General features: G+C 32.9%; 1 protein-coding gene across 2 annotated transcripts; it reads left to right on the forward strand.

Annotated features, from left to right (window-relative positions):
* The first annotated feature begins 1,854 nt into the window (after positions 1-1,854).
* On the forward strand, positions 1,855-13,543 carry LAG13 (LAG1 longevity assurance-like protein). Of its 2 annotated transcripts, none has more exons than XM_068609843.2 (7): positions 1,855-2,098; positions 2,197-2,426; positions 2,536-2,691; positions 3,053-3,238; positions 11,925-12,109; positions 12,590-12,653; positions 12,991-13,543. In XM_068609843.2, exons 1-6 carry the CDS (start codon positions 1,967-1,969, stop codon positions 12,613-12,615), a joined length of 915 nt encoding a protein of 304 aa, XP_068465944.1. In that variant the 5' UTR covers positions 1,855-1,966; the 3' UTR covers positions 12,616-12,653; positions 12,991-13,543. The 2 variants fall into 2 exon arrangements, with proteins under 2 accessions (XP_068465944.1, XP_068465943.1); XM_068609842.1 differs by having other exon boundaries at positions 1,864-2,098; positions 13,105-13,543.
* Positions 13,544-15,136: the final 1,593 nt, after the last annotated feature.

Raw genomic sequence — 15,136 nt, forward strand, 5'->3', positions numbered from 1 at the left:
TACACACTCTTTTATTTAACGTTATTGTGTACCTGTCAAGGAGGTTCAACAACCTTAATCGCAAGCAACACATTCATCATCATCACAAGTTATAACATTAGCTACAACACCACATAACATGTAGTAGGTTATGGCTACCATTCAAGTTGATGAAATGAAATTACTACGACTTTTTTTTAGTTTATGTTTTTAATTTATTTTAAATTTCAATTGTTACTAGTAAATTATTTTTAGAGTAATGAAATTTTATAATTTAAACCTTATATTATCTTTTCTTATATTTAAGTAAATATATGTCATAAGCCAACATCACATTCTAAAATTAACTATTAAACAAATATTGAATATAAATTAATTCATTATAATTAATCACTTAAACTTAACCAAATGCGTACTTACCTTAATTTAAAATGTTTTCTCTTTGTCTTAACTAATCATCGTTTAAGCAAGAATAACTTAACAATTTATTGACAATACACTCTTGCTTCAAAATCCTTCTCTCTCGATTAAACAACGCATTTTAAGAAAAAAAATACATTTATTTAAGCAATTATAACAATTTTTTGTCATTTTTTTATAAGATATTCTTATTTTAAGTGTCTTTACTCTTGCTTAAACAACTTTGCTTAATCAAGTAATGACATACTCAAGCATATTACTTAGAGTGATAATAATTTTACATTAAGTGGATGCTAATTTCATAAATACTTAAAACATACTTTAAAATAATTAAATAACTATTGCTTTTTGTGATGTAGTAATTATGACAAAGTGTTGTTAAAAATAATAATCACATATTCTCTTTATATATTTTGTGACGAAGTTTGCAATGCACAATTTTAAAGATGCACCCTTGACATCATAACATTTTATTACTAATACACATATAGTTTAATATTTAAGAAACTAATTTAATATTTTTTATGTAGCAATATAATATTTAATATTTCCTTTAAATATTTATGTTATTTGCACAAAATATTCAAATTTCGATAATTTATATATGTTAGTGGTACAATATTTAAATATTCACTAATTTTTCTATGATTAATATTTTTTTTATCTTGAACTTTTTCCATCTATAAAATTTCAACTCAAACCTTGAATTAAGTAAACCAATTCCCTATCACCCATCACACATGAATATCTTGTAATGATGTAACACCCAATCATCTCAAAAATCAAATTAAAAACAAAATAGAGTCAACTGCAATTAATATTTTTTTTAATCATTAGTCAACCATGGTTATGAAAAAAAAACAATTTTAAAGTATTTTTTTTATTGCAAGAAATGAGTTTTAATACATTGTTCCACCACTAAAGTATTTTAATATTTATAAAAAAAGTTTTGTAAATGCTATTTGATAACAAACTTTCGTGGATAAAAAAAATGACCCTTCTCTAAAATTTTGCCATTGAAGGAAATAACTAAAATTAAGAAACCCCAAAAAGAAGTGTAAAGTGTGTGGGTTTGGTTATGTCCCTTTCAACAAAGTGGGAGAGAATATGGCATTTATTATTATATTTATAATAAAAGTTATATTTTGATATTATTGTTTTCTTATTAAGTATAGTAAGTAATTTATTTTAACCATGTTATTTTTTTATTAATCTCTATTCTAAATTCTAAATCCTAAAATTAGACTATATACATTAATTTATTTATTTATTTATTTATTGAATCTAAATTACTCCAAATTAATTTTAAGTTCGAACTGGTCTGAACCAAAACAATAATATATACTAATAAAAAACGAAAACAAAATTTGAACTTAAAAAAAAAAAGAGATTTATTTTGATAAAAGTAAATAGAAAAATGACTTATTTTGGAAAGTAGAAATAGTATTATATATTATTATATGATGGTGTTGAATTATTTGATGATACGACAATAAACAAAAAATTAGGAAGTGTTTAGTTTCCGATTGGATCAACGAAGAAGCATTGAGGGTCAGCGAAGAAGACGATGAGTTCTTTCTTCCAAACCTTGGACTGGCACCATGAATCTTACCCTGCATATCGCGATTTCTACTTTCTTCCACTTTTCGCTCTCTTCTTCCCTTCCATACGCTTCTTCCTCGACCGATTCTTCTTCCAGGTTCGTTCCTTTTCCTCTCCCCATTCACTTCCAATTATTCAACTCTTTCAATGTAATCAACCTTCACCTTTCACCTCCTACATGTTCTGCTCGCGCAGAAACTAGCCACGCGATTGATTTTCGGAAAGGGGAATGCGGATATCGACTTGCGCTCCGATGAGAGGAGAAAAAAAATTAGGAAATTCAAGGAATCAGCTTGGAAATGTGTTTATTATCTTTCCGCTGAGATTCTTGCTCTCTATGTTACGTATGATGAACCCTGGTTTACCAATACGAGAAACTTTTGGGTGGGGCCTGGGTCTCAGGTCTGGCCAGATCAAAAGACCAAGTATGATTGATTTTTTGTTTATTTCTTCATACCATTTCCACTTGCTCTGATGTTGAATGCTTTTTTTTTTTTCTTTCATTTATTTTGTTTGTAATTTTTACCATTTCAGGTTGAAATTGAAGGCGGTGTATATGTATGCAGCTGGGTTTTACTCATACTCCATTTTTGCTTTAATATTTTGGGAGACCAGGCGCTCTGACTTTGGGGTGTCCATGAGTCACCATGTTGCTACTGTAATTCTCATTGTGCTGTCTTACATTTTTAGGTATCTTTTTATTCAAGTTTTTTTTTTTACCTCCAATTTAATAGCCTTTATTTATTTTGTTTATTTGAGTTCTCTGTATTGACTTCAATTCAAGCTCCTTACCAGAAGATGTAGTTTTTTCATCTGTTTCGTGCGTTTACTGTGACTGATCATTTTTATCAACTTAGTGCGTCTTAAGGGAAAACAAACGGTTAAATAATATTTCAAAATTTTAGACTACCTTTTTATTGACGCACACACACACACGAGAGTCACAGAGAGAGAATTTTGGAACTAATTTACACTTGTTCTATTTTATTTTAGTGTATTTCCCTTGGAAATTTGACTGTGATTCTGTTCCATGTTTAATTAAAATATTCAGGTTTGCTCGTGTTGGATCAGTTGTGTTAGCACTTCATGATGCCAGCGATGTGTTCCTGGAGATAGGGAAAATGTCCAAATACAGTGGTGCTGAAACAGTGGCTAGCTTTGCTTTTATTCTATTTGTTTTGTCCTGGATCATATTGCGCCTCATTTACTACCCATTCTGGATCCTTTGGAGTACAAGGTTTGTATTATTTTGGTTTCCAATTTACATTCTTTCCCTTCTCTCTGTTATATATTGTGGTCCTCACCTGCCTATTTTTGTGTGTTCCTAAAATCTAGGTGAATAACAAAATGATGTCCCTACATATATTTATTAGAAGTAAAAAGAATTAATGAAATACACTCTAAAGGATGATGGCCCCCTGTTGCTCTTCAAATTCAAAAAGTTTTCATCTTATATCAAAATATACACTTTTGTATGCATTCTTAACAAAACAAAAGTACATCGTTTTGTATTTTTTAATTTTCATCCCTTCGTTTGTCACTTTGATTTTTCTGGATTACAAATTAACTGTTAACTTTTCCTCCAGAGTAGTTCCTTTATTACAGATTTAGTGCTTATGTGCTTGAGTGGTTTGGATTATGTATCGGGGAACGACAATTGTTCAGTGCCTGATACATTTGTGGAGCAGTTGCAGTAACCCTCTGTGTCAAAGCATGCATCTTATATTGTAATACAAAATTACTTAGGCTAAACCTGTATTCAATTGCAGTCTCAACCAGGAATGAAAAGAAAACAATTTAAGTACTATTTTAGGGAGATTTTGAAGCCATTATCTTAGTTAATGGTTAGATTGTCTAGAGGTTCTGACCTTAATCTTTTACTGAACATGTTCTTCTGCTCAGGTTTATAAGAGACAAAGTAAAAAAAACCAGTTAGGTAACTCTAACTAGAAGAGTGTTAGGTTGGCAGGAGTTAGTTGCTGACTTGGTTAGGTTGTAGTCAGGATATATAAAGGCCAAAGGTGTAAAGAGATGGCCAAGAAAAGTTTTAGATGTTGAGTAGAAGTGCCAGGTTCCTAGAATTACATGGGTGTTTTTTTCTGTGATTTCTATTTGGTATCAGTCCTTTGAATCCAGGAGTTGCCTGTGGGGAGTAGTAGCATGTTTAATGTGGAGGAGATGGAAGGAGGCCTGAGTGGAGGCTTTGGAGAAAGTGGCAATGAGCTGGAGTCAGTTCCTAGAGTGACTGGATGCAATATCTGAAGCAAGATTCATGCACGAATTATCTGCATTAGACGCCAGAGAGGTTGGTGTCTGCAATGTCTGAGGAGAGGTTTAAGTACATGAGACTTTAGGGCTGAGATGGAGTGGAGTCCAAATGGAATGAGCAAACCAAATTTGGGAAAGGGGACAAATCTAGGAAGCTTGACATTTTCATCTTCGAAGGGATGCTTTGGGATGGATAGAAAAAGTATTTTTTATTAAGGGGAATAAGTGAAGAAGAAAACATGAAGGCAGTGATGGTTGCTCTTGAAGGAGATGTGCCGTTATGGTTTCAACAGTAGTAAAACAAATCAATCTTGGGAAGAGTTTAAGACTGCCTTGATGGCGAAGTTCCTACCAGTCTTGATGGGTGATCCTTTTGAATCTCTTCTAACCTTGAAACATGAACAGGCAATGACAAAATTAAATCACCCAATTCAAAAGGCTAGCGAGAGAGGTGAAAGGGCTAGATGAGTAGCATTTGATGTGAATATCAAATGGAAAGGGAGAAGATGTTTTGTAAGAGGAAGAGTCTTTTGTAGTCGATGGATAAAGCACACCAGCGAGGAGAGTAAGATAGGATGGCCAGATGTAGTAACATTCTTGGAAGCAGTTTTGGGGGAAGGGCAAATAATTCTGCTTGTAGTTTGGCATGCACAAGAACATCCAGAGAATTGAATCCCCAATTTAAAGGACTGAAAACAGGAATTTCACTTCCCAAAGCTCATAGTTATTAGTCTTCAAAGGGGGCAGCACTACAGGAAACAAAAGCAATTTTCAGAGATTGACTTGTGTTGAAATGCAAGGTTAGCAAGGGGAAGAATTTTCATTGCTACAAGAAATATGGACCTACCTAAACATATTTGTAAAAACAAGCAACCTAATGATTTAATCATGGTTGTAGATTACATTTACAGTCATTGCAGTTGTGTTGTGGGCATTGTGGCTGCTGCAATGCAGATTGTGGCTGTTGCAGCATGATATTATTATATGATTGCACCAAATGAAATTTTTTATTTATAATCATTCTAATTATCAATATCTCTCTTATGTATAAGATTGTATAGATTTTTATTCATTTTAAGATTTTCATTGTTTGCCACCATTAGATGCCTCCCTTGCTCCTGTAACATTCCACACAATGACACCTATTTGATCATCAACACTTAGAATAGAAGATTGAGGTTTGAAATTTTCATTTGACAAAAAGAGGTATAGAATGGTGTTGAAGTTGTGTTGTAGCCCTGTTGCAGCTCTATTGTGGATGCACTGTGACAATGTGATTTAAATTCACATTGCAATGCAAGCTGTTGCAGTTGCGGGTAGCTCTCCGACAGAAATATTGCTGCCACAACAGGTGTTGTGGTCTGCAAGTTAGAACCTCAATTCTAATATTGAAGGAGAGTGAAGAATGGGACGAAAACCAAGAGATGAAAGATATAGACATTGAAGATCAATTGAAAACTTAGCTTTTGCATAGTATTCTTTGGTTCACTACATGGAAGTCTTTAAAGTTATGAGGCAGTTTAAAGGGATGCAAGGTTGTGCTATTAGTTAATTGTGGGCAACTTAACTTTATCTCAATTTTATTGGTGTTACAGCTAAATTTATATGGATGGATAACCTTTCTTATTCTTATGCATAGGTGATGGATTTAAAATAAGGTACGTGTGAATGCGCTGATGGGTCAAGCTAAAGATATAGGATATTGTAATTCAGTAAAACTGCATATTTAGTTTAGGGGGAGCAAATATTATCTCTGGGTTAGAACGGTTGGCTGAATTGTGAGAGACCAGAGCTAATTTCAATGATTTGACATTGAAGTTGAAGATGGATGGTTAACCAAGGTGTTTATGACAGAACATGAATTATTCAAAACCTCAAAACATCCATAAAGCTCATGAGGGGAGCCTTACAGGATCAAGGAAAAGGAGTCATTTTGGATCTTAGTCATATTGCTGATTAACCTTCAAGAGAGATTCAGTTCGTAACATCCAATACTAGGTGATTTAGATAAGTGCATCTTTCGGGCCCCTCAAAGCCTACCTCCACACAGGCAACATGATCATGCAATAATCCTGATACTAGAGGCTCAAATCCAAATATAAGGCTATATAAATAGCGCTATTACCTAAAGTCAATGATTGAAAAACTGGTTAGTGAGATGTTGATGGCATACACCATTGTCCCTTTGCTAGGTCTATTACATTGGTGAAGAACAAGGGTGGAGTTCTGTGTTGACTATCAAGCTTCAAACACGATTGCTCAAGTGAACAATCTTCCAATTTCAGTGATTGAAGAGTTGTTGGGTTCAATTGGAGGAGCTACAATTTTCTCCAAATTGGTCTTGAAATCAAGTTACCATCAAATATGAATGCAAGGTCAAGACATAAAAAAACTTCATTCTGCACCCATAATAGACGCCATACATTTCCTGCCATGCATTTACTTTTCAATCCCTGATCAATGAAGTGTTGTAGTCTCTTTTGAGAAAATCTGACCTTGTATTCTTTGATATCCCTACATATGTGAAGCACTTAAAGTTGCTCTTTCCGATACTAATGCAACTTGATTTAAAGGTTAACTAAAAGAAATGCATCTCTGGTTAAGCTAGCTTGGAGTACCTCAGTCATATTATCACACATAAGGTGCGACAACAGTTCCTAATGATTGTCACCTTTTCCAAAGGATATTAAGGAGTTAAGGGGATTTCTTGATCTTATAGGATATTACAGGAAATTCCTCAAAGAGTATGGTAAGGGGGTACTAACTTTAACTTCTTACTGTAAGAAGACATTTCTATTGGGATTGTGACCTTTGGGAAATTTAAGGCTGTTACTACTTTTCCTCTATTGGCCGCCCTGGATTTGTTCAAACAATTTGTTGTGGAAACTAACTCTTTGGGGACTAGATTGGGTGCAAATTTGTTACATCAGACTATCAGCTTTTTGGAACCAAATCTTCCTATCTGAAAATAAGCAACATAAATCAATTTATGAGGGGGAAGTGATGGTTGTTGTGTTGGCTGTGAAGTAAAGACACTGTCCTTTGGGTGGTCTTTTTATATCAGAATAGATCAGAAAAAGTTTCTTACTGAATATAGAGTAATGAGCAAGGCTAAAATTATAAAGGCCACTAAGTTGATTGGTTATGATTTTGACTTGGGTAAGTATAATTCAGTTGCAGATACTCTTTCTTATTTTGCATCTTTTGCTTCCCTTTCATTAGCACGGGAGTGGAATGACTTGATTGGGAAGATGAGCTGCAGTGGAGGGGGAGGGGGTTGCATTTCAGAATTTTTAGAACATATAAAGAGTAGCAGGGGCTATGTTTAGGGAAGGCACGAGGTCAGATATAAGAAATTATGTAGCATCTTGTGAAGTTTGCCAACAAAATAAATCAAGCACATAGTCACCTTCCGTCAATCATTAAACTTTTTATGAGTAGATTTTGGAAGGAACTAGTCAAATGGACAGAAACCCAACATCAGCTAAGTTGCTTGCCATCCACAAATGGATGGGCTAACTAACTAAAGTGCTCAGTCAATATATTTGAGCTACTCGACTTGTATAAAACCATGACAATGGCTGCTGCATCTAACTTCAACTGTGTTTTGGTTCAATAACAATTATAATGCCTCCACCACAATGTCTCTTTTCTGAGTTTTGTATGCCAGTACCCTCTATTGTTGAAAGGAACAAAAATCCTTTCCAAGATTGAGAAAGTTGATAAGCTGACTCAACAAAGATATCCTACTGCAGGAGCTGTTTGTGTCAGCAATCAGATTTTTTATTCCACATTTAGTAGATTATAATTAAAGTGTATAACGTAAATATCCTTGAATAATAGTGATTTGATTATATCCCTGAATCATAGGGATCTGATTACATTAAGTGCTGTTATTATATTTCCAAAATTACTTTTCCAATCTTGTGTGTGTGTATATATATATATATATATATATATATATATATATATATATATATGATGTACTCTTAGCAATAAAATCATTCTATTTTACCCTAATATTTGAGAGTTTGAGAGTTTTATAAGAACATAATAGCAGATGAGATGAGACACTATGCCAACTGTCACATAAGATGTGGTTTTTGAGTAAGGTGATGGGATTTTTGAAGTTTCAATTATATAAGATAAGATTGTTGGCTAAAGGACCCAATGAAAAGTTGAGCTTGAGATTTTACGGATTTTAAATAGGGTGGGGGCATTTGCTTACAAAACAAAGTTTCCAGCCACAATAAAATTTACCCTGATTTTTTTTAAAGCTCTCATGTTAGGCATCACCATGAAACTTCACATCTCAACTAGGTTGACACGTCAAGTATCAACAATCACCTGCCACCACATGAAAGAAGTATATTAAAAAAGAAAAAAGAAAGAAAGAAAGGAAATACAAGCAAATATGGGAGACTAGACCAAAACCCATATATAAAAATCATAAGAAAAGCGATATTTCGGTAGTCTATACCTATTAATAAATAATTTTGAGAAAAGACTAAATGGAAACCTATTATACCAATGAAATTGTTCTCTATGAATAAATCCCAAGTTAGCAAGTTTGTTAGCGCATACATTTCCTTCACGAAAAATGTGAGAAATCCTAAACGTGATTTTCCCACAATAATCAAAGCAAGTGTTCCATCTATTACAAGGAATCTAGTAAATGCAACACAAACCAAGGCATAATCACATACAAGTCATAAACTAGTAAGACCTATCTTTTTAGCTTCTTCAAGACCATGTATAACTTCATAAAACTCAGCCACCAAAACAATTTGAATATCAAGGAAAGCATTGAAACCACTAATAAATTCTCTCATACTCCCACGAAAAATACCATCACAAGTAGCAAAATCAGGAGAAACCCTAATAGCACCATCATATTAATTTTAACCCAACTTGGTGAAGGAAACTCTCATCTAATAGGAAGAAGATGAAGAACTTTGCCACTACGAGTATTAATATCAAAGAACTTAAGCACATTGAAGTTGAACATATCATTCCTCATAAAGCTTTTTAGAAGAATTACCAACTAGGCAAGTGAAATCCTTAAGGTGGAAATGGTCATGGACAAATCAATCTTAACCTGAAATCTAGCATAATTTATCATACACCATATCATCCAAATAGAAAAGGTAATCGCAACAAGTTTAATCAAATTAACCAAAGTACTACCATCGTTCTTAATATAAGAGATGGAATCATCTACATTAGAGAAATGAGAATTAAGAAAAAATTGTCAAACCCAACTCCAAATATGCAAAGCATTAGCACATTCTAAAAATAAATGTTGAATAGATTCTTCTTGTTTTTCACAAAGAGTACACATAGAACATATATGCAAACCTCTGTGCTGAATGTGTTGATCTGTAGGAAGCCGCCCATGAAAAACTTTCCAAATTACCAGATTTTTGGAAGGAGGTATATATTGAGACCAAATGATATTACCTCAACCACATAGAACTCTTGGATCCAAGAAAAATTTCCTAGTAGATTTGAGAGTGAAATGACCAGAGTCTTTCAGAATCCAATTAGGAGTATCCTGTTCCTGCCTAATCATGATATGTTAAAAAAATGATTCACATGTTGTAAAGTCAAGAGAATAATCCAATCACGACCATTCCAGAATTGGGAAACTGTAGTCACCAGGGTTCTAGAACCATCAGGTATCCCGGCAATGTTTGATAAACAAGTAGAAGAATACCATTTATCATTCCAAAAATTAATAATAGTACTTGTACCAACAGTCCAAGAGGTATATTCAAGAATAGTGTCATAAAACTATTTAATCCCAGGCCAAATAGAAGAGGATCTATAAGCCAGTCTAAGTTGGTACTTAGATTTAAGAACTCTGACTTTCAGGAGAAGAGACCAAGGCTTATTACTATAAGCAAAGTTTCAAGAAAGCTTGAGAAGGTAAGCATTATTTTCGTACTGGAGGTTATTAATCTTCAATCCTCCATTCTCAAGAGGAGAACAAATCTTAGCCCAATTAATCGTAACTATGCCTTTCTTCATAATTTCACCAATCCAAATGAAGTTTCTGCTCCACTGCTCAACTTGCTTAAGAATAGAAGTAGGCCATTTATACACATTAAAACTATAAGCAAGGAAACTAGTATTAACCAACTGGATCCAACCCATGCTAAGAAATTTCCCTTTCCAAGACACAAGCTTCAATTTGACTTTATCAGCCAAAGGTTGAAAAAACCTGAGCTTGAGAGCACCAACAAAGATAGGCACCCCTAAATAGTTAAAAGGTAAAAGGCCATGACTGCAAGAAAGATGGTGTTGAATTTTTGTAATGAATCTTGCAAAATTATCCATGGTGAAAAGCTACTTTTAGAATTGTTAACATACTGACCAGAAAAATCACCATATTTTTGAAGAAAAATAATCAAATTTTTTAGAGACTTATTATCCGCCTTATAAAAAACAAATATATCATCAACATATAAAATGTGAAAATACGTCTCTCTATATTGAAGAAAGTTCTTGGCCCTACACAAGGGCCTCAACCTTTTACCATTTATGTTGACTGAAGATCATGATCTGCAGATTTTCCAAATTAAATGCCACTAGACAAAAGAAATTACTCAATTAGTGGAAGAATTTACCAGAACATGAAACAGTTGGGAGGTTGACGGGGTGTTTTCTCAGTTCCTGCAGAAGGACAAATTGCCACTGGGGTTATCGATAGAATATGTCTCTCTATTACTCATAATTTTCAAAGAAGATATAAAAAGAGAAGGTAACTAATTAGAGGAGGGTTAGCAAGTGGGAGTTAGTTTCTGATTTGAGCATGCCGTAGTCAGGATATATAGACTTTGTAAGGGCCAAAGTTGTGAAGAGTGAATCAGGAAAGGTTTTAGACAATGAGTGGGGGGGGGGGGGGGGGGAGGATCAGTCAGGTTCCTTGAATTACCTCGGTGTATTTTCTTGCAATTCTCTCATTACATGTGAAAACACATTCGTCCTTTGTTACATTCTCTCTTTCTTTTTAATCTTACCCTGGTCCAGTTCTATAACATTTTTTAAAAGTATTTTTTACATTGTCATTTGGACTGTTTTAGAGTGTGGCGAAATCTTATTGGGTAATGTCAGTGCTATAATAGTAAATTAGATAAACAAAAATGTATGATCTTGCTGCATTAGATTTATCTCTACACTGTTGTTTTAACTCCCTACTCAAGAGTGCCTTTAACATTTTCAAATTTTAATATAAATGACTAAAGTTTCTATATAATGTAGGTATTTTTATTGGCCAAAAGATAGTGTTAGGGCTATATAGATTTTTAACGATCCTTATTCTGAAAATGTATTTCATGCTCTTCTGTTTTATAACATCCATTTCATTTTTTCTTGTTTGTTAGTCGGGTCATTAGTTTTCAGTTGTAATGGGTTTTACATAGAGTTCATCAAAAAACGTTTGGCTTTTTCATTAATAAGTTTTTAGCTGTCTTGTTAATAAAATTTGTCCATTGGGGCAAGTTTTTAAGTAAATCTCTATTGTAAGCACTATAAAAGAAATTTGTTTGTCTTCATAAAAAATTTAACAATTCAGTTTGAGGAGTAATACACAGATGTCTTTGATTCATGTCATTGCGATCCTCTGTTCAATTGTTTTTTTCTCTTTTTGTCAGTTATGAAGTTCTGCTCACCTTGGATAAGGAAAAGCACCGAGTGGATGGTCCAGTATATTATTATCTGTTCAATAGTCTTCTGTACTGCTTGCTTGTCATGCATATATATTGGTGGGTGCTGATATTTCGGATGCTTGTTAAACAAATCCAAGCAAGAGGGAAAGTTAGTGAAGATGTTCGATCTGGTAAGTTGAAGATGTGTTGTGTGCAAAATGTCAACTTTTCATTAACTGAGCAAACTTGTGAAAAAATTTGTTCCTCATGCCTGGTATATGCATTTAACTAGAAGAGAAAAATAACTACAAGAATATATTATGATTGTAGACGTAAGTTCTAGATTTGATTTATCATGAACTGAATTTGAAATCTGGATTAGAAATGTTAGTGAGTTAACTTTTGCTTAGTTTATAGTCTTTTTCTTCTAAAAAAAGAGGCTTACCAAAACTAAAGTTAACAAAAAGAACGACTTCACATCTTTGTGACCTAATCACTTTGATGTACTTACCATTGAATCAGAAATGAATGTCTTTTTGTTCAATCAATCAAAAATTGATTTACTTTTTGGTAATGACTTTAGTCTGTCATTTTTTATTATTTGTGTATTGCTTCACAGGAAAATTCTTTAACTGTTTATCTGCAAAATGCTGCACATTTTCTTTATGCAGATTCAGAAGATGAACATGAAGATTGAGTAGGGAAGCAAAAGCATAATGTAATCATTAGGCAAAGGTGAATTTTTAAGATGATGACATTGTTTTATACCATAACATACGAATGCATTTTTTTGTGGTTAATATGTTGATTATGTTAAACTGTTCATATTTTATTTTATTAGAAAGAATTCGTTTGTCCGTGATTATATTGTAAACTAGGATCAACTTATAAGTTTTTTCTTCTTCTAGTTCAATGTAACAAAAGCTTAGAAGTAAACTGCACGGAAAAATGATTAAAGTCTTTGCCACTCTCAATGCATATTACGAACTCTTTCATTATATTTTTTGCTGACATTTTCTCATGGTACACTGGCATGTGGAAAAAGAGAGAATTTAAATTTTGTCTTTGTTAGGTGGGAGACATGGAGCAATAAAAAATGAAACACTCGTGCTGTATTTTTTAAGGGCTGGCAACGACTTACTTTCATTAAATTAAGGGAGATGCTGTTTGGTTTTATTTCTTGCAGATGATATGATTAGCTTCAACCGTTTTCCTGTGCTTTTGGCCTCAATGCTAATATTTTCAAATCTTATTCAAATTTGAGAGGGTTGTATTTATACGGATTGGAGTACAGACTGCGGACATGGTTTAAAAGGGCCACTGATGGAGAGAATTTTGATTCTTCTGAACTATTGGTCTATTCTACACACCCTGAAGTTTAGGCCCTACTCCCTGACATTTGGTTAAGACATTTTGACTTTCCTCATTATTTGTCCCTCGTTCAAATTACAACTATTGTGTCCATTAATGTTTTCTGCACAGTTGTTATCCTCTTGGATTTCATTTATTGGAGAAGAAAATTATTGGTCTTAGTTGTGCTTCTGGACTTGTTCAGGGTTATGTTGATTCGTGGAATCCAGCTTTAATTCTCTGTTAAATAAAAAGGAAAAGCCTATTATAAATTATTTTGCTACTTCATTCTGATAATACCATGTTTATATGCTTTATTTTCTCATTTATGACTGCGAGGGAAGGGGGAAAGTAGCTATAAGATTGAATTTAATTTATCAATAAAATATTGCACCAGGGTGTTCAAAAATCTGGAGTTAGTGCCAAATCTATCTAAAACTCATTCACTAAGGGTGAACATCACAGGTGGTTCAAATGGGTCTATGTTTTCTTTCACCTTTTTCTCTGTTCCCCTTTCTCCTACCATGGCATTTCCCAATCTCCAACTCTTCCATGGCCAATTATTAGTGAACTAAGAAGATGGTGATGTGAGTTAATATTCTCAAGTTAGGAAAGTCTTGGCCTTGTTGTGCAGAAGGAAGATGATATGACAAAGAAGAGAACATCAGCACTTTCCACTGACAACCCTTATGATATAAAGGTGGAACATCATTTGATATTCCTTTTGGGGTCATTTTCTTGGTTCTCCATCCTATAAAGGTTGCTTGTTATTTCACTAAAACTTGAAAAGAACCAAGAAAGTCATTTCAAAGGAAAAATGCAGCAACTTCAATCATAATCATATAAATGTTATATGTCAAAAATTAATGGCAGAAATATAATGAATGTCACCGACATAATTTTAATTATATATATAAAGAGAGGATTCACTTAATCCAAGACTAATGGAAATAAATTACTTTCAATCTCAACCTTCCATTTATTTTACATTATCAATTTAGATTAACGGATTTAACTATCCTTAATTATTCAAATTGTTTCTCTTTTTTGTTAATATATTAAAAGAAAATTGAAGGCAAAAAAAAAATGTGAAATAGTTGAAAGCTATGTAGCACGGATACGGAGATACACAAAATTTCTAAAATGTAGGACACGGGGACACGAATTTATATATTATATAATTATAAGTTATATAAATTGACAATAAAGATTTATGTGCACAAGTATGTTCCATATTATTTTTTAGGCAGAAAGATGTTTTTCATGACTGGTTCACAAGGATTTATTTCTTATTTTTATAATCATAATAACAATTTATACAATAAAGTTTGAATTTTGAAAAAATTAATGTATTTTTCCTTTTTAAAATTATGTTAGAATCGTACTACAATTGTCAGAAATATAATAAATACTTGTTGAATTGGACACTTCATGAATACGTGTCCTACATGTGTCATACAAGTATCAGATACCGACATGTCATTTAAGAGGAGTGTTCAAGCTTCATAGGTTGAAAGTATGCATGTATTTTGTCTATTTTCTTTTACCACACATAGACACGACGTTATGTATTAAAGATATTATAATTTAAAATATAATTAAGTATAAATACGAATATAAAATATATACATAAAATGACGATGAAAAATAAAACTCAATAAGTTATATATATATATATATATATATATATATATATATATTATCACATAATAATATGCTTGTGTTAAAATAGTAATTTTATTTTGGTTATGAAGTATGAGTTAGTTGTCATCCATTGATTGACGTCAGGTTGTCAATAAACAACCTAATGTTTTCCATTTCAATCTCTCATTCCTATTTGCAAAAAATTCACAATTCCATTCCCTTCT

The sequence above is a fragment of the Phaseolus vulgaris genome, chromosome 3, assembly GCF_051622355.1.
Source record: "Phaseolus vulgaris cultivar YP4 chromosome 3, ASM5162235v1, whole genome shotgun sequence".
Classification (NCBI taxonomy): Eukaryota; Viridiplantae; Streptophyta; class Magnoliopsida; order Fabales; family Fabaceae; genus Phaseolus; species Phaseolus vulgaris.